Here is a 24820-nt window from a genome sequence, read left to right on the forward strand (position 1 = left end):
TCCTCTATTTGCTTTTGGTAGTAATCAAACAGTAGAAACATACAGATACGAATGGTATTTAAGTGAGATTTTAGAGAGGAGTCTTCTATATTTTACCTTTTTTGGAGGTTTATTGCTTCGTGAACGGCCGCAGAAGTGAAGATTAGATCTATACTGCTATTTATTGCTTTTACTGCTTCTTATCGCATGGCCAAGGGTGCATGAAGGCTGCTTTGTGGATTTTTAGTGGGAACCATCTTGCGGTCTGGTGCTTTTCTTACCCGTCGCTATGGACAAGCTGATCCGTGACATAGACGGACATAAAAAAAACACAAACTTTGACTCAAGCCCGAGAGATCTGACCCTGGAATGATATCAGAGACCAATGTGGCTTCAGATTCCTCAAGCGACCGCATTGCCGTCACTGAGCTGATACTTTTTGTAACTAACAATAGCTGCTGTATGTAAGATGATATTTACAAAAAAGATATTTTACGCATGAATAACATCCCGTTGTGTTCAGAGATAAAGAAGGGAAAAGTAAAAGAACGGCAGGCTTTTATCTGTTCAATTTGCATTCAGAACTACTTTCTATTAATCTGTTAAAACCCTTTCTAGCACTTATTGTTCTACAGGCAGATTGGACGTGTTCCAGTTCACGAGGGATCTCAGCTGAGTTCTTTTAAAAGTATCAGCCATTTTGTTTCCAGTATCACTCACGCCAAAAATTCCTCAAAATCTTTACGTCCAAACTGACAACCCACAGCTGCTTCCCAACAATTATTCTAAAGCTATAATACCATTATCTCCATGTTTAACTAGTGTAACGTGCAGCTTTCGTGCTCCTCAGTGTAGTCACTAACTGCGGTGCCAAAGGGCGTTGTTTGGAAGGTGCTAAGTGATGCAACAGGCCTTGTTAAACTTAATTTAGTCATAATAGATGATCACTTTAATCACGCTGTGATGCAAATGTTAATAGCGTGCTTAGCACATCATTTGTTTTCCATCGCGCCAATTCCTGTTTCCCCTCCGCGGATACACTGCAAGGTTGTAGCCAGCCTACAGTACATCCTTTTTTTGGTTGGTAACGGAGGAAAGCATGCGACCGCGAGAGAATGCACAAGTGCTGTTTTCATTTCCGATCCGAGACGACGGGACGACATGGTGGTGGGAGGATCTGACCGGCAGCTGCAAAGGGCAAAAGTTCAAGTGCTTCTACAGCAAACATGTCCGTCCCGTCTGACAAGGGCCCCCGAAGTAAATCACAGTTCCAGGCCAGCACGCCATGAATGCTAACGGTAGCGCGATTGCGTTGCATAGGCTTCATTGTTGGCCCTTTGTGTGGTATGATACCAGAAGGCATTACATAAGAGGCGTATCTACACCGTTATGCTCAGAAGAGTGTTGTGCATCAATTCATCGCTGTGAGTTTCCCTTCAAATCACAACTTCTTATATTTCCTCCGCATTGCGGCAGCTCCGTTAAACGTAGTGTCCAATGCATAGTTCAGCAAGGTGGTTTTCTAAAACTGCACCACATTGTGACTGAAGCTAAGCTGCTCTTGTGCTCTAAATGTTAAAAATAAAGAGAGGATGAAGCACAGTATCCCCATATGAAAGTGCTATACAATCATTACATCAGCATTGTGATTGCAAGCTGTCATATACATATACAGACTCTATAGCGCAGTGTGCAAATGTTTGCTGAGAGATAAAAAGCTTTGGTTGGAAGCAGAATGTAATTACTGTGTCTTTGGCACTGCAACAAATGCACAAACGTCCTCTGCTGTTTTATCAATTGAGTAGAAGAAAACCAGAATAAGAGCTGCGTGTAATAAGGCTCAGGTGCTGTATGTTTAGTGAGCGGTCGATGGCTCGGAGGGGCCTGCATCGCGCAAGTGCTACTTTCGTCATCAGGTGAGGAGGTCCGCAGGGAGAACAGCACTAAGCCCACCGTCTGCAAGGCCAGATTACACAGAGCCATGTGGCACGCAGCAGGGCCCTATCAGGTAATCTTAATTGTGCCCAGTTTGTGTGCCTAGGCGGAAAGTAGAACAAGGACATGCGGCATGTATATTAGCACACCGCGGGGATGTTTGGAATCGCACGCCGGTTGATCTTCCAGCTGAATGACGGGTTGGTTCAAAGCTGCCGTTGGCAGCAGAGAACAGAGGCACCAGTATGGGAATGCACAAATTTGAATAGTTTAAGAGGGACAGCAGACGCGCTGCGGGGAGGCGTCGTTTTTCCCCATCGTTGCTTCTCCTCAGAGGCCGCCGCGTGTTTAGCTTCCACGGGGCTGACCGCAGGAGCGCACAACCCACGGGGCCACGCGGCGGATGGGAAAAGTTAAGCTCGTGTCAAGAAAAAGTATTTTTTAAAGGAGTTAAAAAAACAAATGAGATGACATCGAGTGCAACACATCACTAGAATGCAGAACATGGCTCCGTTATTCAGCACCATGGCTCCATTATTATGGTCTTCTGGACCCAAAACCAAGATGAAATCTCCGGTTGTTTGGTAAAAAGGCTGTGTGGTGGGCGGTGAACGAGCCCCGTTCTCCTCTCTCCGCGCTCAGCGTGTAGAGAGAAAAGAAAGCCTCCCTTTGTGAGTTGTGCCGTTTCTTGGAGCAAAAAGGCATCGGAGCGTGAACCGAGCAGCTGGTTTCATTAACCTCCTGTCCAGCCAGGTTGCAGGCCGCAGATTTAACCGGCAACCTTCTGAATATGCAGTCATACGCGTATAATAGTGTCGGCGACTTATTTGTCACGCTCAGCCGTGTAATATTGCATAATGCTATATGTTGTTAAGGGAACATTGGAGCGATGTGAAAGGCAACGAGACAGGAGTCTCACGTTCGTATTGTTCGCCTCACGGAGGAGGCCACCACGTTCACGCTCTCCAAACTTCAAACGGCACACAGCCCTCTGAGAATGTGTATTCTCCCAGTAGATGATTTCTAGTCGGAATGACATGCGTGGGGAGGAGTCCACAGGGGCCCGGTGATGCAGTGCTCGGACACAGCTTAGTGTTTGCATGCTAACAATGCTAGCATGCTGGGACTAGAGGAAAGGTCACAGGTTCAGCAGTCATTTGAAATCATGTCTTAAAGAAGGAAAAGCTTGCCAATATTAAGAAGCAAATCCGATTTTCCCTTACTAACGTCGTATGTCTTTCTGCCACAGAGAGCGGACTTGGCCGTGGCGCCTCTCACCATAACCTACATGCGTGAAAAAGTCATTGACTTCTCCAAGCCTTTCATGAACATGGGCATCAGCATCCTGTACCGCAAACCCAACACCACCAACAACGGCTTCTTCTCCTTCCTGAACCCCATGACGCCGGACATCTGGGTCTACATCCTCCTGGCCTACCTGGGCGTCAGCTGCGTCCTCTTTGTCATTGCCAGGTGAGCGCGTGAGTTGCGCGCCGCGCGTCCCAATCCGTCCTTCACGCGTTTCCCCTGCAGGTCTCTCCGCGGACGCGGTGATTTACTGCGACACCCCGTCGCAGGCGGAGATTCGAGTGAACCAGCCAGTGATCATACGGTGCTGGATGCTGGGTAGTGATCAAGGGCAGTTATGTCTGCATGGACTGGGAGGGGGAGGAATATAAATAAAAAACCTTCAGTGGAGTCGCAACGTGTAATTTATTGCCCAATTTCACGTTTCCTGTGGTGTTCGCTTTGGTGAGGCGCTTTAAAATGATGGCTTTAAACAAAGACATACTTGCCGAAGCACAAATTAAATGATACCGTTGTGATCATGTTCAGCAGCACAAAGGAACAAATAAAGACACACCTGATGGAAAATCAGTGGAAGCTATTTATAGTTTATCTTTAGCGTTCTCACAAGAAAGTGAAATTCCCGGCAGTAATAACTTCTGTTCTGTTCTGTTGATTGGCTGAAAGTTTTTTTTTTTTTTATGAAAACGATGAATATCCTGTAAGTACCATTGTGAGTATTTCCTGCTGCTCCTCGTGCAAAAAAACGATACTCGAGGAAGTTCTACAAAAGCGGGAGCTGAAAGGCATTCTGGGTCTCGAGAGCAAACAGCTGCACTCTTCAGTCCTCGTCCCTTAAATTCTGGTAGCGGCTTCGCATAAAGCACAAAATCATCTTAAATCGTTGCGTCACTCTTTTCGGAGGGCCGGCCTAGAAAGCGGAAAAAGCTGCCGTATCCCTTTAAATCGTGAGAGCATAAAAAAAGACCTTCTAAACCAACAATATTAGGCGGAAAAACGCTTTCAAAAGCTGTGCTGCACCACGACAACGATGCTACGAGGTCGGCCTCCAAAGGCACAGTTTAGTCCATATGGGGTGTAAAATAAAAATAAACTGTAAGCCAGCTTATATTTGACAGCTAAGGATGATTTATTGGGAGGAAGTAAAGCGAACATATATATAGTCTCTCTCGTTTAACCCGTACACCTGGAGGAACATCAGAAATATGAAATAAGATTTCACGCGGATGAACATTTAAGGTCATTACGTCCCATGCAGTATTTGTCTTTTGTTATTTGTCCGTTTCCACGTTTATGTCGGGTCCTTCGGTGTGAAGCCGGTTCGCTGCTCTACCGCAGCTTTACTAGAAACCAGCAACCAGGGACAATCGAACGAGCTGTGTGGAAGTCGCACCCAACGAGTGAAGGTTCACGTGTGGTTTTCAGCCTCTCCACCATCACGTAAGGCTTAACGTCTGACGTCGAATCAAACAAAGTCAGGTTGAAGGACTTAAAGGGAACGGTAGGGAGAAACCCTTCTCGCCTTTGTTGCGAAACACTTTGAGATGAGAGAAATAAGGAACGTCAACATAAAAGCGTAAAAGCAGCCTCATATTGACCATCAGTTCAGATTAATTCATCAATCTATGAGAAATACTGGAGAGAAAACAGCATTTTAAAGGCTTTTAATCAGTCGTGTTCAGTGGCTGATTAAAAGACGAGTGTTTAAATGTTGGGAGATTTTCCTCCAGCATGTTCTGAGATTAAAGTGTATCCATTTCTTAAAAATATAAATTGCAGTCAATTACATCTTAGAATAGTATCCTAACAGCACGCTTGATACACATTGTGGATTTCAGTGTTGTCACTGACGGCTTTTAAAGAAATGAATATATTTTAATCTCTCAGTAGCACTTTCCTCCAGATGTGCCACATATTGGGGAGATTCTATCTGCGGGGGATCCAATTGTACCCAAGGGATTACCCAGAGTCACTATGTGACTACCTCTTTCAAAAAAAGGAGGAACGTAGTGACATTTACAATCTTTTATCTCAGAACGCGCCTGTGCAATGAAAGGTGTGCAGCCGGCGTCAAACCAAATGGCACAGATGTGGAGAGGTGGATGCTTTATGGTTTAGAGTCTTAATAATGCCTCACATTCTCAGACGTGACATTTTGCACAAGTGTGATTTCTGAGCCGCTGTTGGTCACCTTTCGCACAACATACGTACAACATGCACCAAATAAGAAAATAGGTTTGAGTTAAGATTCAAAGGTTTTTATTGTCAATTACACACGACCTTTGTATTGAAATTCTTGTGCTTGCCTTTTCTGGAAAGCCAACCAATTTTAAAATTAAAACAAAAATACAATATTTACATAAATGTACATGAAATAAAAATAAGGCAGACATGAGGTAAGGGGAAAAGTGCAAAACTGAGCAGGTTGTAAAAGAAAAACTTAAATTCAATGAAATGTGTGCAATATAAATTAACAGTACAGGACAAATCATGACCCCCGTTTTTTCAATGTTTTGACAGACATTTGATAAGTTAAGCGACACACAGGACATCACGTGAGATCAAACGGCTTCTTTGCATTTGAAAGCTGTTGCTTAAGAGGACGAACCTGCAGGAAACAGGAGGTCAACACTCTGCACTTCCCCCCACTTTCATAGAGCTTTTCAATGTCAGTACCTTGTCATCACTGGGTGATGATGCCTGATTACCCGGCTTTACTCCTGCTGCTCTCTTGGGGTTGAGTTGAGTGCGCCAGTCGGCTGTTTCATTTTTACAGTAATAAAAGCTTCCCAACTCGCTGTCTCCTTCCCAGGTTCAGCCCGTACGAATGGTACGACGCCCATCCCTGTAACCCCGGCTCCGATGTGGTGGAGAACAACTTCACCCTCCTGAACAGCTTCTGGTTCGGCGTCGGCTCCTTGATGCAGCAAGGTTTGGTGGCGCTCGCGTCCTCTTTCCTGTCAGAAACAATGCTGTCACACCGGCTTTTCCTCCTCTCCTCCTCCTCCCTCTTCAACTGACAAGCTCCGCGATTTCCATTCCGTGACTGTTCCATGAGACATTTACCTGTCAGGGAACAACTGCGGAGCTGCGCGTTGCACAACAAAGGGAGGCTGCTGTCGCCTCGCTGCTGTTTAAGGAGGTTAGAGTGGGCGCCAGCCACTTGTCACACACACACACACACACACACTGTCAGGAAAAGACGCAACGCTGTTTCCAGCCCCGCTCAGGACCCCTTTCCCCCGGGTCGGCACGACGGGGGTTAGTTGAGGAACATGCCTGACTAATGCCAGCTGTCAGCGAGGCTTCAGCCGGCTGGGCCGATGTTTCCTGTCTCCTGCTGAACTGTCCAACAAGTGGCTACGCGCTGCGGGCTTCGTACGCGCCGACCGCCGCTTTCTCTGAAGCCATTGCACCCGTTGGACAGGCAGCTCTGCTCTTCTGCCCTTTGACCTCGTGTGTGTTCCTGACAAACGGTTTGCAAAATTGAATCCTGAATCAACGTTTGGTCCTGGTCACGGGAGTGTCGCCTCCAACTCGCGGTAATCTGAAACCGTCATAAAAGGTCAAAAGGCCATTAAAAAGACAAAAATGATTGATTTAATCATACTCAAAATGAACAATGTGTTTTAATCCGTATCCGTTGGCCTTTTTTAGTCTTCGAAAAGAATAAAAAGCTTTTCGCTGCGATCCGAAGATAAACTGACAGAATCAAACTTTTGGCTCACAGAGCTGCGACGCGGCCGACAAATGAGTATTGAAAACATTTCAATTTGGAATCAATGCAACATCTCACAGGCCAATAATCCTCCCCCCCGGCGGTCAGAGCGCCCCTAGTGAGTCTCCGCGTATCACTGAACTTTGCAGATTTAATTACACCCTTTGACTGAAGAACCGAAGGGAAATAACACTTTGTGTTTGCTAGATGCCCCTCAAAAGGCACAGGTGAGTAAATGAAGGCCCAGGGGGGATATTAATGAAGTCGACTGTGGAGGAAAACCAGACCTGAGCAACACAGCGCTTAACCTCAACGTAACAAGACAAATCAAAGAGGCTTAGATAAACTCCACCGTGGATCTTCGCCCATACGGAGAGCAAACACATTCAGCAATTCATTAAGCGCACCAGCTCGCCGTCGCTCTTGTCAAACAGCAGCGCCGCTAATTTGCCTGCAACTGTAGTCGGGAGGGAGGAAGAAAACCCCCAAATAATGTGCTAGTCAGTAGCATTTATTACTAAACCAGAATGTGCTGTTTATATTTCCATCGGGGCTCAACGTGTAAAACGCTTTATCTTCGTCGTTGCCGAATTAAAATAATTAACATTTATGTCACGTCTGCCCTCGAGCAGCTTTATCTGCAATGATGAATTGATACATGACGCGTTTACATACGTGTTGCGATGCTGCGTGTTCAAATTGAGTTCCTCCCAAATTGTCTCGACAAAACACGTAAATCACCCGAGGTGAAGTTGACGGATTGATTCCGGCTCCTCGTGACTTCCACTCGCGCCGCCGTCCGCGTTTCGTCTGTGTCACATTAACAGGCGTCCTCCGCTCGTCTGCCAAACACAGTGGCAGCAGCCGCGACGGAAGCCATTTCCTCGACATGTTTAAAATGCAAATGGACGTGTTTGAGGCGACGCGCGGATTCAGAAAATGAAATCTAGCAGCTTGTCTGTGGGAGGGAGGTGTCGCAGACGAGACAAAAGAACGCAACATTCGAGGAGGTGCAAAAGCAAACACGTTGTGCACTTCAAAGGCCGTCCTGGGGGTCTCAGCTGCTCAGAACAAACATATGTCGGATCATTTCCTGTAAATGTCTCCTTTATCAAATGACTTGTTCCCCGTTCTCCCACTCTCACGGATATTATTCTTTCATGTTTCTAATATATATTTATACCCTCAACACAAAGCTTGATTATTCCTAATCCTAAGATATTTTCCTCTTTATTTGCTTCTCAATGGAAGAACTGCGCTGACATTTTCGTCTCTTCTTGAGATTCAGATCTACTTGCGATGGAATGAACATTTCCATTCACAACTGTTGTTATTTAAAAGCAATTAACCAACAGAAGCCTGCAGCTTTGAGAGGGACTCACTGTGCAGTGACGCGGCGGAGCGAGTGCTGAATGCAGGTGATCTTCCTCATGGGAACGACTTTATCCAATGGGGACGCGAGGCGTTGCTCGTGGGCTCGGATACTCGGTACAACATGTTGAGCACGGCGGACTACACGGAGTCCACACACACACACACTGTCAGGGTTGCGGGGTGGAAGGCAGGACTCAAACGCAGACTTGTAGAAAACAAAAGACTTTAATAGTCAAAGCTCAAAAAACAGGAACCGGGGGCAAAAGCACACAGACGAGAAACTACGGCGAACCAAGACGAAAGACATGCGTGGCGAAAGACAATGACGCGACAAGTGACACAGGAGACACACGGCTTAAATACACAAGGGAGGTGCAGGTGATTGGACACAGGTGGAAACTATTAGACGAACACAGGGGATGACGAGACAAGGCAGGAAGTGAAGTTACCCGGGGACACAAGTGGCAGAAAACTACAAAATATAACATGAAGTGAACCACACCGTGACAGTACCCCCCCCTTAAGGGCCGACTTCCAGGCGGCTCACACTAGAGCGAAACAAGGGGTGGGGGGGAGGGAAACCAGAGACAATGGTCGGACCACCCAGGAAACTCTGGCGGGCGGCCCGGCGGGCGGCCAGGCGACCGGGGAGCCTCTGGGGGTCGGCCTGGCGGATAGGCACACTGCCGGGGAGCCTCCGGTGGTCGGCCCGGCGGACGGTCATTTGGCCGGCTCCGGAACGTCTCTGGCATGGCAGGCTCGGGGACACGGGAACCCTCCGGGGGGGTCGGCGGCGGCTCGAGTTCGGGGACACTGAACACGTCCGCAGCAGTCGGCGGCGGCTCGAGTTCGGGGACACTGAACACGTCCGCAGCAGTCGGCGGCGGCTCCAGCTCGGGGACACGGAACACGTCCGCAGCAGTCGTCGTCGGCTCGGGGACACGGAACACCTCCGCAGTCGTCGTCGGCTCGGGGACACGGAACACCTCCGCAGTCGTCGTCGGCTCGGGGACACGGAACACCTCCGCAGTCGTCGTCGGCTCGGGGACACGGAACACCTCCGCAGTCGTCGTCGGCTCGGGGACACGGAACACCTCCGCAGTCGTCGTCGGCTCGGGGACACGGAACACCTCCGCAGTCGTCGTCGGCTCGGGGACACGGAACACCTCCGCAGTCGTCGTCGGCTCGGGGACACGGAACACCTCCGCAGTCGGCGGCTCGGGGACACGGAACACCTCCGCAGCAGTCGGCGGCTCGGGGACACGGAACACCTCCGCAGCAGTCGGCGGCGGCTCCAGCTCGGGGACACGGAACACGTCCGCAGCAGTCGGCGGCGGCTCCAGCTCGGGGACACGGAACACGTCCGCAGCAGTCGGCGGCGGCTCCAGCTCGGGGACACGGAACACGTCCGCAGCAGTCGGCGGCGGCTCCAGCTCGGGGACACGGAACACGTCCGCAGTCGTCGTCGGCTCGGGGACACGGAACACCTCCGCAGTCGTCGTCGGCTCGGGGACACGGAACACCTCCGCAGTCGTCGTCGGCTCGGGGACACGGAACACGTCCGCAGTCGTCGTCGGCTCGGGGACACGGAACACGTCCGCAGCAGTCGGCGGCGGCTCCAGCTCGGGGACACGGAACACGTCCGCAGCAGTCGGCGGCGGCTCCAGCTCGGGGACACGGAACAACTCCGCAGTCTGCTCCAGCTCGGGGACATGGAACAACTCCGCAGTCTGCGGCGGCTCAGCCCCCCCCATAACCCACCCCGTAGCCCCCCCCTCAAGGGCCGGATCCCAGACGGCCCTCAAATCACCAACGGGAGGGTGGGAGAGGACCATGGGATGGGAGGGAGGGAGCCTGAGTCTCGGAGCGGGGACTGGGGGCGTCGGGGGCATGGAGCGTGGGGCCGGTACTGGTCGGGTCGGGGGCATGGAGCGTGGGGCCGGAACTGGTCGGGTCGGGGGCATGGGTGAGAGTCGGGGCGGCCCAGCGGGAACGGGAGATCGCTGCGGCGGCCCAGCGGGAACGGGAGATCGCTGCGGCGGCCCAGCGGGAACGGGAGATCGCTGCGGCGGCCCAGCGGGAACGGGAGATCGCTGCGGCGGCCCAGCGGGAACGGGAGATCGCTGCGGCGGCCCAGCGGGAACGGGAGATCGCTGCGGCGGCCCAGCGGGAACGGGAGATCGCTTCTTCCGCTTGCTCCTCCTAGGGTTAAGGAGGTCCCGGAGCTCGAGGCAGGCGAGCTGATAGCTCCTGGGACCAAAAACACAGTCTGTTTTCCGCTGCCAGAAGGGACTCCTTACGTCCAGGTAGTCCGGACCATAGTCTGGCAGCGGGTCTGCTGAGCCCTTTTTTGGTCGCGTCATTCTGTCAGGGTTGCGGGGTGGAAGGCAGGACTCAAACGCAGACTTGTAGAAAACAAAAGACTTTAATAGTCAAAGCTCAAAAAACAGGAACCGGGGGCAAAAGCACACAGACGAGAAACTACGGCGAACCAAGACGAAAGACATGCGTGGCGAAAGACAATGACGCGACAAGTGACACAGGAGACACACGGCTTAAATACACAAGGGAGGTGCAGGTGATTGGACACAGGTGGAAACTATTAGACGAACACAGGGGATGACGAGACAAGGCAGGAAGTGAAGTTACCCGGGGACACAAGTGGCAGAAAACTACAAAATATAACATGAAGTGAACCACACCGTGACACACACACACACACGCACACACGCGCGTTCTTAAAGCATTAGAGACTAAACATCCTGTTCATTTATTCCAAATGAGAATTTGGCCTGATGTCGTCTGAAGAAATGGGAAATATTAGTAGTGACGATACGTGTATGTTTCAGGCATTAGTGACAAACTGCTGAAACACAATCCTCAGACTCCATGTTCACCCCGATGAACAAATCATCAGGCTGGATGATCATAGGAGGAGTTCTTCATCCCACATCCACTGAAATGAATTTTAGATTTTAAAAACTCAAGTCTGCCTTTAGATATCATCTACAAATAAACTCTCCGAAGCGTTTTGATGCTGGTAAATGGACCTCGAGTTAACATTTTCTTTTCACTGTTAAACAATATCCTGGGAAATTTGGATTCTATTGATGAAACAACATTTTGTTTTACAGTTTACAACGACTCTTCGGCGTTGTGAAGATCTTAAGTGTCTATAAAAAAAGGCAGTAGACAACCAGCGGCTGAACCAATACGCGTCCTCCTCCACAGCCTTTTACACTCACCGTGTCCCTGAGCTGCTCGGTGGCTGAAGGATTGTTGCCCTGATCGATGTGATGTTTGGGTTTCGGTTCCACGCTGACAGCAGCACTTCACGATGTAGGAGCTCGATAGGAGTCCCCCGTTGCTTTACTTCATCCCACTAAACGCATTTGGGTCCTGGTGAATTAACCGTCTCCCCTTGTTTGTGAGCATTTAGTCTTTTGTCAAACCACGAAGGGACAAATCCAATCAAATGTGGTAGAGGAGGTTAAAGCGTTGACCACACTGCCCCCCCCCCTCCGTCCCCTGTGGCCTTTTTACTCTTTAGAATTGCCCTCGTAAATCTTCTGAGTAAAGTAACAGTGCATCAAGCACAAGGGGATTTTAAAGGTTGTCAGATATGAGATATAAAGTGACTTTAACACCATTTCTAATCATAGTGTCTTTGAGCAGAGGACCGCTCAAAGACACCGGCGACGCCGGCGTGGACGGCCACTCCGTCTTGATTTTACACTTGTTTTAGATTTAATGTAATAACATGTAACTGAGTACATCTGTTCAACATGATTAATGGTGAAATAATGAGGTGTAGGGATGTTTTATACTCCTAATTAAAATACTTTACGCACATTGTGTTTTCACCAGAAGGAGAACAGTTTACTGGTCCGATCTCAAATACGAGTGATTTTGGCCAAACTGCCAAACTGGCTTTGTATCCGATGGCGCTGCCGGGAACATTTGCAGGCTAATTACTGCCTTTGTTTCATTTGGTTACAGCGCTGGCGGCTAGCAGCCCATGTGGATGATGCTGAAGAGTCTCTCACTTTGTGTCGCAGGCTCGGAGCTGATGCCCAAAGCGCTGTCGACCCGGATCATCGGCGGGATCTGGTGGTTCTTCACACTCATCATCATTTCGTCCTACACGGCGAACCTCGCCGCCTTCCTCACCGTGGAGCGGATGGACTCGCCCGTGGACTCGGCCGACGACATCGCCAAACAGACCAAGATCGATTACGGTCTGGTCAAAGACGGCGCCACCATGACTTTCTTCAAGGTACAACAAAGAGCATGCTGTTGGTTCGAGGCGTTTTATCCTTAAAGTACGTCATTCTTTTAAATAACACAAGTTTGATTCATCACTGAGTGCGCTGCAGAAATAAGACCATAAAATATGTGGACGGTATTGTAGTGTTAAAACATTTAGAGTGTAGCAGAAGCAAATCTAGTGCAAATATTTATAGAAATAATAGAATAGAATAATAGAAATATATTTTTTTATGTGTTCACACACAGCTGGATCTTAATTCCCACAGCAAAGGCAGATTCTTCAGCTTCTCCTCTTTCTTACACTGTTTGATGTGTTCCCCCATAATGATTTTTTTTTATTCCGAAGTTTCAGCGTGCCTGCAGGGCCTTTGAATTTATTTTATTATTTTGAGTTTTCCTTTAGATGCTTGTGCTTCTGTGACGCTGAATAACACACGTAACAGAGTTAAAGTTTCTGTGAGTAAGTGAAATGAAAACGCTGCACATCTCAATTGAAGTCAGTCTAGAAGTTTATGAAATTCAACAGCAGGAAAACCAAGAAATTCTTCCAACGCTCTGCCCTAGTTTTAATGCCCCAAAATATTTCGTGGTGGGATTAACTCGTGTTCTGAATTCCCCTGCTTTGATTATCTTATTGGGTTAGGGCTGCTGCTGATACCGTATAGATTTAAACCTGGAATCGCAGCCACCGTCATCCCTTCGCGTTGCATCCCATGAATACGAAATGTCATTTAATGACAATTAGTGGATCCAATTCAACTGTTGAGTTTGAAAATGGATTTGGTCCAAGACTTATGTGACATAATTAACTAACTGCCTTGTCTTCTTTGCGCTTTCTGCAATTCTGCAACACTAAACTTTAGTTATTCCAGATTCCAGTCCCCACAACCAATACAGTATGTTCTAATTTCTCCTAGATACACACACACTTATTCATCAGCAAACGCAATATGATGTAGTACACCACCCGATGTAACAATGGCATCAAGTTCCTTCTGAGCCAAACAGGCTGCTTTACACGTCCGAGGTTGCCATGACTCTCTGTTCCATTTATTCTAAGCGCCACTTCACGGAATCCGGAACAACTCTGTTCAACCCTGACCCAAAAATATATATCTTAAAAACAGTAAAGCATCAGCGGTTGCAAATGTTATACCATACAAACGTTGAAGTGTAGAATCTGAATTACTCGTTGCTGGAATGTGTCTTTGTATCTGACCTCATCTTCAAATCTCTGGCAACTTGAAAACACTCATTGGTTGAATTCAGTCATGTTATAGTGGCTGAAAGCAAGCAGGACTGTGCTTCTACTGTAGTTACACATAATGGAAGGCTAGCAGCATCTTTCACAAATTTGAAACGGCATCAAACAGTATTTATCTGGGTATTAGACATGGCACAAATGTGACCTTATCCACAAATGCATAAAATGCCACATTGCCTGATGCAGGACTAATGGAATGGCATCGTATTATTGCTACTTGTGAGAATAGATGTGCACAGAGCGTCTTTTACTCCCGAGACAATGGAGATCAGCGGGATGTGATTATGTAAATCTATTTTGTTACTTAAAGTCTGTAAGTGAACAAGTATATGTAGCACATTTCTATTCAAACACTACAGCTCCACCGTTCACCTGCTGCAGAGCTGCCAGTGCGATGTCATGGTTATCAGTGCCACCAGCTGTAACACCTTCGGCTACGATGTTTCAAAGAAATTCAGTTTGATTCCAGACGTTTTCGTAAGGGTTACGGGCGTCGCATATTCTTCAAGCACTTTGTCCTCACTTGGGCTGAAATTAGGGTGCAAAGGCAACTGCGTTCTTTAACCGTCTCCTTCTGTCTCTTACAGAAATCTAAGGTCTCTACTTTCGAAAAGATGTGGGCCTTCATGAGCAGCAAGCCGAGCACATCGCTGGTGAAGTCCATTGAGGACGGGATCCAGAGGGTGCTGAAGTCCGACTACGCCCTCATTATGGAGTCCACAACTATCGACTACATCACCAAGAGGAACTGCAACCTGACGCAGCTGGGGGGGCTCATCGACAGCAAAGGCTACGGCATCGGCACGCCCATCGGTGAGACCGGCGAATGCGTTCGAGATGTGTTATGCGTGGATTCTTTTTTTAATTTAACCACCAGTTAGCCTGCCAAAACGTGCTTTGTGAACCTTACGATCGCAGAATCCAGCTGGCACATCCTCCAAAGTAAAACGGGCATTATGTTGCTTCCAGGCTCCCCTTACAGGGACAAAATCACCATAGCGATCCTGAGCATCTTGGAGGATGGGCGCCTGCACATGCTGAAGGAGAAGTGGTGGAGTGGGAGCAGCTGCTTGAATGAGGAGCGTCACGAGACGGGCCCCATGGGGATCCACAACCTGGGGGGTATATTCATCGTGCTGGCATCTGGTCTGGTGCTGTCGGTTTTTGTGGCGATCGCTGAATTCGTCTACAAGCTGAGGAAGACTGCGGAACGTGAGCAGGTACGTGTCATGTACATGGTGTTTTATTTCGGTATTTGATCTTGATTCTGTGGCTTGGAAAACGTAGCTCAGCGTTAATTTAATTACACTCCACTAGATGTTCTGTTTAATATACCCTGGATTTGAGCAAATAACTTATTAACCAAGCGTATTTTACAGCGATGCTTCAACCTCTAAACCAGCACTGTGCGCTTTTAGTTCAAACGCGCTGGAAAAAGGATTTTCATCCGTGGGAGTACGTAGGCCACAACGCGGCAAATTGGACTTACAGGCATCATACAAACTGGAGCATAGAGAATGAATCCATTATTAGCCACTGGAGTAGTCAGAAAAGCATAAACGCTTTCCTGCTGCACATCACTAATCTGAGTGCGTAGTTGCATGCATGCGCATGCACCATACTGGCTCGTCCTTCTCACACAGCGGCGGTAACAAGCCGTTGGCAGGCTACATGTGGCGGTGCTGCAATTTGACCTTGTTGACAGCCATGGACGGACGCACAAACACACACAGACACACACACACACACACAACATGATCGTTACGTCCCACTGCATGTTGTGCTCTTTTTAGACTGTCGACAAACTGCTGTCAGAACAATTTAAAGCTAAGGCATTTACTTCCCCCCTCCCCCGTCCCTTTCCCCTCTTCTCCCTTCTCGCTGGCCTCCCCGCATCCTCCCTTCTCGCCCAGAGGTCTTTGTGCAGTGCCATGGTGGACGAGATCAGACTGTCGTTCACCTGCGAGAGGCGGGTGAGACTCAAACCGCAGCCCCCGGTCATCGTGAAGACGGATGCGGTGATCAACATGCACGCCTACAACCACCGACGACTCCCGGGAAAGGACAACATGAGCTGCAGCACTGGGATGACTCCCGTGTTCCCGTGACAATGTGCAGCCCCCAGGGCAAGAGCCTACTGTGCAACTTGTCGGGGGCCGTGCCAGAGACCAGAGACAATGGCGTCGACGTGATCACCAGATTCACCATCAACCACAGTGACATGGGGACACTGACCAAACACGGGCAACTCAAAATGGCAGCGTCGGCCACGCAGGTATGACGGCGTCCGCCACCGTATTCCAAACCGCCGTCAAGTCTGATGTTTACGTGCGCGACCCCCCCCCAAAACACGACAAAATACACATTGAAAATACTGAGAATTCTTTTTGCAAATACGGACGGAAGCTGGACGGACGGCTCGGTGGGAGCGGCAATAAACGACGGACACCCAAGGGGGACGATAAGGCCACGCTCCAAAATGACGAAATCAAATTCTCACCCTCGTACTGTTCATTTAAACAATCGCCGTAAAGGATTTTTTTTTGAAGTTATTGAATTTGAATCAGTGAACAAAATGGATGCCAAAGATCTGGCCGTTCAACATAATTAGGTAGAGTACAATTCTGTCCAATTCTTGCTCCCTCTGCTTTTTAGAAAGCACCAATCTTGTGTTCAATGCAAATTAAATTAGAGTTGTTTAAAGGGGACTAATGAGGGATTGCTCTCGGTTTTACCAACCACGCAGCGTAATATGTATTCTAAGCTAATTGTACACTGTAATGTACGAGCAAACCACGTCACCTTAAAGTATTGTTAACTATCATATCAAATAATCCTGAAAAGCAGAAGAGAAAAACAAAACCATGGACCAAATTCTAAAAGGAGAATGACAGAGATGTTGACTATTTGGACAAATTTCTAAACGTCCTGCTCAGCTCTGTTCTTATGTGTACATATATGTTTTTGCACATGCATATGTACAGATTGGGTTGGAAGGCATTGCATCAGGTATTTCTGCTTATGGTTAATAAAGAATTGTAAGTCACACATAACGGGTAAGAGACTGTGACCTTCAAACTAAAAGGCATTTTTTGTGCATTTAACTGTGACATCGAACTTTGAGCTGGACTTGTGTGGCTACGGGACCTTTGAATGTCCAAAGTACTTCTGAACACATACTTGAACAGTGAATTTATTTTCAGGTGTGATCTAGTGACTTTTTGGCAGGAAACAGGTGTTTTGTATAACGTGCGTTCATGAAAACTTAGCAATGGTTTTGGTTTGAAGGTCATCTCTTCAAAGTCACAAGCTTTTCCTGTTTAATTACCTGGTGTGGACTGAGGAAATCGATACGTGCAGTGTGTGAACATGCTGAGAGATAATATGCTGAATAGACGGAAAGAAAGGTGATGATTTTGTGTGGTCGTGTTGACTTTAATACCTATCGAATGAGTGTGTATCTTCAGCAAATGTCACGCCCCAAGAAGAGAGTCTATGAGCTGCTATCACCTGGGAGCCAACGAACAGAGGACCTCTGTGAGGTTTTTGAAGTCAATGAGACAAAAAAAAAAAAAAAAAAAGATGGAACCACGATTTAAGAAGACTCCAATCTGTAGAATTTAGCATTGGTTTGGTAGAGATTCACTGTAGAGCTGTCGATGGATTCTCTCCTACAAAGTATAGTATGTAGATAAGATCAGCAGGAGAAGATGTATTTTGCTAAATTTATACTATTATAAATTCATTCTGTTCACAGTCAGAAACGTTATAGATGCTATTTATTTCATTAGAGAGGTCTCCTTAACCCATTTCCTCACTTTACCCCAGTTCCACCGTCCCAGACCGTTTATTTATTTAATAGAAATGCATTATACTGTGGTGTATCCGATTACTACCATCCAGATGGGAAACTGTATGTAAATCTACTTTTATGATGGCTGATATATTTAATTGAAGTGAAATGGAAATAGAACGTCCCTACTCATTTCGGGACTTTCTTGGAATCGGGAAAATAGGGTTTATCTCGTGTAACTGGACCTTTAACAGAAGCAGATCTAAAGTGCGTGCGTGGTTCTACGACATTGCTGTTTCTCTCATGTGTACTGTAGCTTCCCATGCAGGTGATTGACAGCCTCGTATTTCACCTTTTGTAAAATGTGAAAATAACTGAAGAATCATAATCCAAATAAATTGGAATTAGGACGAGGTTTTCTGCTTTGGCTGATCAGTCAGTTTGGTTGCTAAATATATACATCTTTTTTTACAAGTTAATGTGAATAATAATGTTATTTTACACAGAATCGTATGAAACTGGGGAGAAAAGTAATGCATAATGTGAGCTGCATAACCTGTGTTCCATTAGTGTGTGATATGAGTCTCTATTTTCCACCAGTCACAACGGTTTGCCTTTTTATGTACCTTTCTTTTGAGTTGCACAGCTTCCATCATTTGGCGGAAAACCTCACAAACAATACAATAAATATGTTGGTGCCAACCAGGGTTTTTCTTTGTGGACATGCAGAATTTCTATGAATATAGTTTTTGTAAGGTTTTGTAAAAAAGAAAAGGGAAAAAAGAGGATTTTGTTTTCCTAGTAACTGTCTGTGTTAAGAGTGCATTAGAATAACTGACATCTCATTGGGAAATTCAACAAAGTATCAAACAAAAGCTAATGAAATATTTTCTTTTTAACGCATTGTGAATAATTCAATTGTACAGTTTGCTGTATGAGTTATATGAAGTTTTAAATAAAAATATATAAACTATATCTCCTGTTGTGATACCGTGCTTAAAGGGACACGTTTCCCCTTTTCTATTGAATAGATTCATTTAAAGGTCAAATGACCCACATTCCTTTAAAATCATCATGATTGATATTTACATTTTACAATTTCCAATATTAAATTCCACCAAAGCAAAACTGATGCTGCTAAATACAGAATGAGAGAGATTGGGAGCAAAAAGGCAGACTAATGGATGAACAAGAAATGGAAAAACCTTTGAAGGGTGAACATGAGAAGATCTCTCAAACGTGTCATAATAACATATAAATAAATGTTGTCTTTTAAATAAGTAAAAAAACTAAGTACAATTTTTAGGATTCATTGTTTTAGTTTGGATTAAGTTTGCAGCTGCTACATGAGGCTGGTTGTATCATGTAAAACACAGATTATTGTACTACTAGAAAGGGTGAGGGGAATAAACATGAATGCATATGTGCATGAATGAATATGTGCTTTTAGGTAGCCAATCAGGTGCAATAGGCAGAGATTAACCTGGCTGGCTTTACGATGGCAGACGTGCGTGTTAAAAAAGCAGAAGAAACCCCAGGCCATGGCGTTAAGGAGCAGTGGGCGCATAATGAGCAATGGGAAGGGGCCGCGTGCCTAATGGGAAGATTTATTATCTCTCACTATCAATTAATCCCTGTAGGCCAGTAGGAGCACATCAGGAGTATGCAAAAGAGAGAGAAGGAGGCTGAGGGAGGATGAGAGGCAGCCAGCTGAAGAGAGAGAGATGTGAAAGGACGCGACACAGCGGTGCGAAATGGAAAAAGAAGAGGTGGGGAGAATAGGAAGGGGCGAGGAGAATGAGGGAATGATTTGAAAGATATACAACGACCGTGAGGGGAGAAGAACACAGGCTCAATATACAGATGTCTTATAGTTTTGGATAACATATAAGCAGCATGGAAAGACAATGCAGGGATAGATAAGAAACTGAAAGGGAGAGCATATAACAAGTCAAGCAACAGTAGGTAAAGAAAGCCCTACAAGCCTGTGGGAGCCTCGAGGAACATAATACACAAGACTGTGGAAGGATCAGGGAACATAATACAAAAGAGTGTGGGACACTCATGGAACATAATACAGAAGGGTGTGGAAGGATCAGGGAACATAATACAGAAGAGTGTGGGACACTCATGGAACATAATACAGAAGGGTGTGGAAGGATCAGGGAACATAATACAGAAGAGTGTGGGACACTCATGGAACATAATACAGAAGAGTGTGGGACACTCATGGAACATAATACCGAAGGGTGTGGAAGGATCAGGGAACATAATACAGAAGACTGTGGGCCACTCAGGGAACATAATACAGAAGGGTGTGGAAGGATCAGGGAAAATAATACAGAAGAGTGGGACACTCAGGGAACATAATTCAGAAGACTGTGGGACACTCAGGGAACATAATTCAGAAGACTGTGGAAGGATCAGGGAAAATAACACAGAAGAGTGTGGGACACTCAGGGAACATAATTCAGAAGACTGTGGGACACTCAGGGAACATAATTCAGAAGACTGTGGGACACTCAGGGAACATAATTCAGAAGACTGTGGAAGGATCAGGGAAAATAACACAGAAGAGTGTGGAACACTCAGGGAACATAATTCAGAAGACTGTGGGACACTCAGGGAACATAATTCAGAAGACTGTGGAAGGATCAGGGAAAATAACACAGAAGAGTGTGGGACACTCAGGGAACATAATTCAGAAGACTGTGGGACACTTGGGGAACAGAAGACAGAAGACTGGGAGACTAATACCACACAACAAACCGCTTTGTGCGCATGCTGTAACGATTGTCTGTTTAACTTGAAAGCGCAGAGCTCGACTGGTAATGCAATAATGAAGATAATGTCTGGAAGTAGTTCAACAAATTTAAAATATTTTAAGAAAGGAGACGTTTTGAAAATGAACCAAGCAGTTACTAACTGGTTTTCTAATACAAATGATTATTCTATTCAAAAGGAGATGCATTTGGTGGTGCTCAATTATGTCCGTGTGGCTTTTAAGAAATTGTAAATTTTCTTTTTCAGTGATGGAAATGTTTGATGTAATGAATTGCATCGGTCCGCACCCTCTTGGATGAATGCACTTATTGTCGCTTCGGATAAAAGCTTCAGCTCAATGAAAAATGTAAGTTTAAATCAAATGACATAAGGACCTTGTAGTACCTTTACAGTTATGAACATAATTTCCTCTGATTTATCCTCATTATATTTCACAGTACTTCACCATGTACAATAGAAGCTGGGCCACTTTGAGAGAAAAAACAACTTAAATGTCCTTCGTCTCTGCCATAATGGAGACGGCTTCGGTCTGTTGCTCGTGGACGCTCGTGGTGCTTTTTTCTCACTCTGGTGGCGCACGTCCAGAGCAGTTCTCTTTTTCATGACCTTGACAAGCCGTCGCTGGGTGATGTTCAGCTCGACACTCCAGGACGGTGCGTCTTAGCTCAATGGCTGAGCATCATTGACCCATTTGGGGGTGAATGAATGCCCGACCCGTGCCATGCCCCTCTCAGTGGTCCCACTGGGTGAGAAACCCATCTTGGCCGAAGCTGCGTCAGAGTATTGCCTTGATAGCGCAGCCAGTGTGGACTGAATCTTATCATAGGCAATGTCATCATCCCAGAAAACTGATTTCCCTCCAGGAAATGCATTATCTGTAGCTGTGAAGGATGCGGCTGAATAAAAATATCACCTTAGAAAAGAAGACCAGAGGTTTCACAAACCAGGAGAGAAGTTTTAATCCTCGACATTTCAATGTAATTAGAACACATTTTTGATAGGCAAGGCAAGGCTAGGCAAGGCAAGTTTATTTGTATAGCGCTTTTCATACACAAGGCAGACTCAAAGTGCTTCACATCATAACATTTCATACAATAAAGGGAAATAAAATGCAGGAATTAAAAGACAATTAAAAACAGCAAATAAAATTATAAATTAAAATCTTGTTTAAATTGTTTAATTAAAGGCAGAGGTTAAAAGTGCAATGTAGGTCAAATTTAGCAGAAGGCAAAGCTGAACATAAAAGTTTTCAGTCTTGTTTTAAACGTGGTCAGAGTTGGGGCAAGTCTTAAATCTTCAGGAAGTTTATTCCAGCTGTTTGTTGCGTAGTAACTAAATGATGCTTTCCCATGATGTATATTTACTCTGGGAATCACTAACAGATTGGTGTCAGAAGATCTTAGTGATCTTGAAGGCTTATGTAGTGGAAGCATATCAGTGATATACTTTGGCCCTGAAGCATGTAGTGATTTATATGTGAGCAGTAGGATTTTGAAATTAATTCTCTGACATACTGGGAGCCAATGTAAGGATTTAAGAATTGGTGTAATGTGCTCACATTTTTTGGTCTTTATTAGAACTCTAGCAGCAGCGTTCTGAACAAGCTGGAGCTGCCTGACAGTTTTTTTTGGGAGACCTGCAAGGAGACCATTACAATAGTCTAGCCTACTAGTTATAAAGACATGTACAAGTGTTTCTAAGTCTTGAGCTGACATGAGCCCTCTAAGTCGTGCGACATTTTTGAGGTGGTAGTAGGCCGATTTTGTTACTGATTTTGTTACTGATGACATTGAATAGAATGTACGATCAGCATCTTTCAGTAACGGTCATTCTCTATGACAGATTTCGTTGTTAGTGAAAGAGTTATTTGTAAATGAATAAGTCTCACAAGCGCAGCGACATTGCAATAAATATTTAATCATTTACCTTCTATTTTCTTTACCAAATCTGTTTTGCCTCGTGGCGTGGCGTCTTTTCCTTCACACTTGTGTTTAACCGCTGTATCGTCTCTGATAGTTTTCCCTTTCATTCGTGGGACGTTGGCCTAATAAGCAGGATTACTATCGGAGGGTCCATCGCAATAAAAGTCCAAATGATAAACAATTAATGAGTGTGTAATTACAGCACACCATGACGCTGTAATGAAGTAGTAGCACAGAGGGAATACTCATGCATATTCTACCGTCCATAATGAGCTTGGCATTGGGCTGCATGTATCGTGTTTGTACAGGGAGACGGCATATGGCAGACTGTCTGAATGAGAGGAAAACATTGTTTATTCCGGACCCTTTCTGTTTCATTGCAAACCCCCGTCCCCACCAGCATTAGAGCTCCATCCGCACACCATCATGTTGAATTATCCATTTGACTTTAGGTGGAATAACCTGAAAGAGACAGTGCCCATGAAATGCCTTAGCGACTTGCTCCTCCGGTTCTCTGTCTTTGACCCTGGTAATGACTTTTCATGAATATAAATATAGAACTAGATGAAAGGCAATTTTCTCCACTGTACATAAAAACCCCACCCTTGAACATTTAAGTAGTGTTTGTCAAGAAGCTACTGGGCTTTTACAGACGGACATTGGTTGTGCACTCAGAAGCAAAACCCCTCTTCATTTACATAAATCGCTCGCTCCTCTCGAGCGCTTGTCACATGTCAATGACGCCAAACTGATCCGTCTGAGCTTGTACTCACTAAAAAAACTCAAATTAGAATGCACGCGATGCAATGATTACATGTTTAAACACACAATGGTTTGTGGCAGCAACTGAGACGTCACCAGATGTGTGCAGCTGACAAAACACACGCAGTCGTTTTCCGTACTGAGGGCAACAACACCTCGTTGCAAAGAGGGTCGGTGAGTCACCCGACTTATTCAAGGAGACATGTGCGCTACACGTTACACAAACAGAAATGTGTAACGGACATCTCATTAACACACAGATCAATGAACCCTAACGTGGAGGTTCAATTAGAAACCTTGGGTAAGGCAGTGGGTCCCAAACTGGGGGGGGGGGGGGGGGGGGCGCGCCCCTGGTAGAGGGCGTGGTGGAACTACAGGGGGGCACCACTACATCATACATGGGTTTGTACTGCAACATACTGATGAGCAGAAGCGTTGATGAGCTGATTCTTTCCATTCCACCATTAGACGCAAACTTAAATATCATTGGATTACTCTTTTTGTGTTGTATTAAATCACCTTTGCAAGTGATTTGCACACGGATTCTGAGTCTCCACATTCACATATAGTTGTGTTCTATGAAGCAAGAAGACTAAATGTATCAGGCAGAATAATGGACGAAATGTCGACGTCATGTGTTGTGTTTTCATACTGAAAATGCGTTTGATGTTAAAAAAACTGCTTGAATCTTGTTGAGTCCAAGGAAATAATCATTTGTTATTGTCTCATTGAGAGACGGGTGGACCTACCAAACCCGGCTGTCTTCTGCCTGAGCAGGTACTCACTGGGTGTTTTCCCAAGGAAGCTTTAAAGTTCACTAGTAGATGATTTTCTCTTCTCTATCAAACTCAATTTTACACTTTCACCCTTAAGCGTGAGACGCTGCCAATACATCCAGCATGTAAAACACTCACATTTGAAAGAAGAAAACAAACAAAAACATTAAGATTGTACAAACGCAATGTTCACTATTTTCAGTTTGCCTTCGCTTCGGGGTCGTGCTTCCTTCTGTGCACAGCCTTGTCAGTTATGGACCAAAAGTACTTTCTCAGAATATGCTAACGGCACCTACACTTACTCGGCATGAGCACAAGGTTAATTTACCGTTGCAATAACAGAGAAGTAATTATACCAGAAACTGTAAGTATGTCTTGTGCTATTTTTTTCTCCTTGAGAAGACATGAAAACTCCTTAGTGATGGAAGTCGGCGACTCTCTCTTCTCTTTGTTCTATAAGAGGACATCATATTGGGAAAGTGCTGGAGGATGTCTGGCTGCTGGGGGAAGGTTTATGGGCTGTGAAGGCCAATTTGAGCAGCCCGCAGAGTCCAAAACCGTCACGTCACGTTCTTCCCTCTATCACTCGTAGAAGAACAACCCCACAGCTATAATCATAAAGGAAACAAAACTGCTGTCGAAACTGTTTGACATTTTCAGTGGCAGCGGCGTGGATTTGTGTTCCGTGAGTTGCTCATCAATATTAAAGCAGGAAGCGACAGTTGGAGGGACTTGGCATCGAGTCTTGGCACCTCCAGCAGGATTGCAAGTGATGGCTGGGTGCTTTGTTTAACCCAATAGTTGGTGGTTAAGTGAAGAAACAGCTGCTTTGGACCTCTGCGACCAAGACTGCTGCCTGGCAGAAACATCGCATCAAAAGCCCTTTATCGAAATACCGTTTTTATTTAAATGTAAATGATTTAATGTTATTCATTC

The 24820-nt window shown here is 45.9% G+C and overlaps 1 protein-coding gene across 2 annotated transcripts in view; it reads left to right on the plus strand.

Moving 5' to 3' along the window:
- grik3 (glutamate ionotropic receptor kainate type subunit 3) overlaps positions 1-18615 on the plus strand; it is a 73027-nt gene extending 54412 nt beyond the window's left edge. The window contains exons 11-16 of one of the 2 annotated variants that reach the window (XM_078094485.1): positions 3164-3387; positions 6035-6153; positions 12373-12590; positions 14435-14660; positions 14817-15067; positions 15761-18615. In XM_078094485.1, coding sequence (XP_077950611.1) covers positions 3164-3387; positions 6035-6153; positions 12373-12590; positions 14435-14660; positions 14817-15067; positions 15761-15955 — 1233 coding nt within the window. In that variant the 3' untranslated portion in view covers positions 15956-18615. The remainder of the gene's footprint in view (positions 1-3163; positions 3388-6034; positions 6154-12372; positions 12591-14434; positions 14661-14816; positions 15068-15760) is intronic. The other variant, XM_078094486.1, reaches the window with a different exon arrangement.
- The last annotated feature ends 6205 nt before the right edge of the window (positions 18616-24820 follow it).

Source organism: Gasterosteus aculeatus, chromosome 20, assembly GCF_964276395.1.
Source record: "Gasterosteus aculeatus chromosome 20, fGasAcu3.hap1.1, whole genome shotgun sequence".
Taxonomy (NCBI): domain Eukaryota; kingdom Metazoa; phylum Chordata; class Actinopteri; order Perciformes; family Gasterosteidae; genus Gasterosteus; species Gasterosteus aculeatus.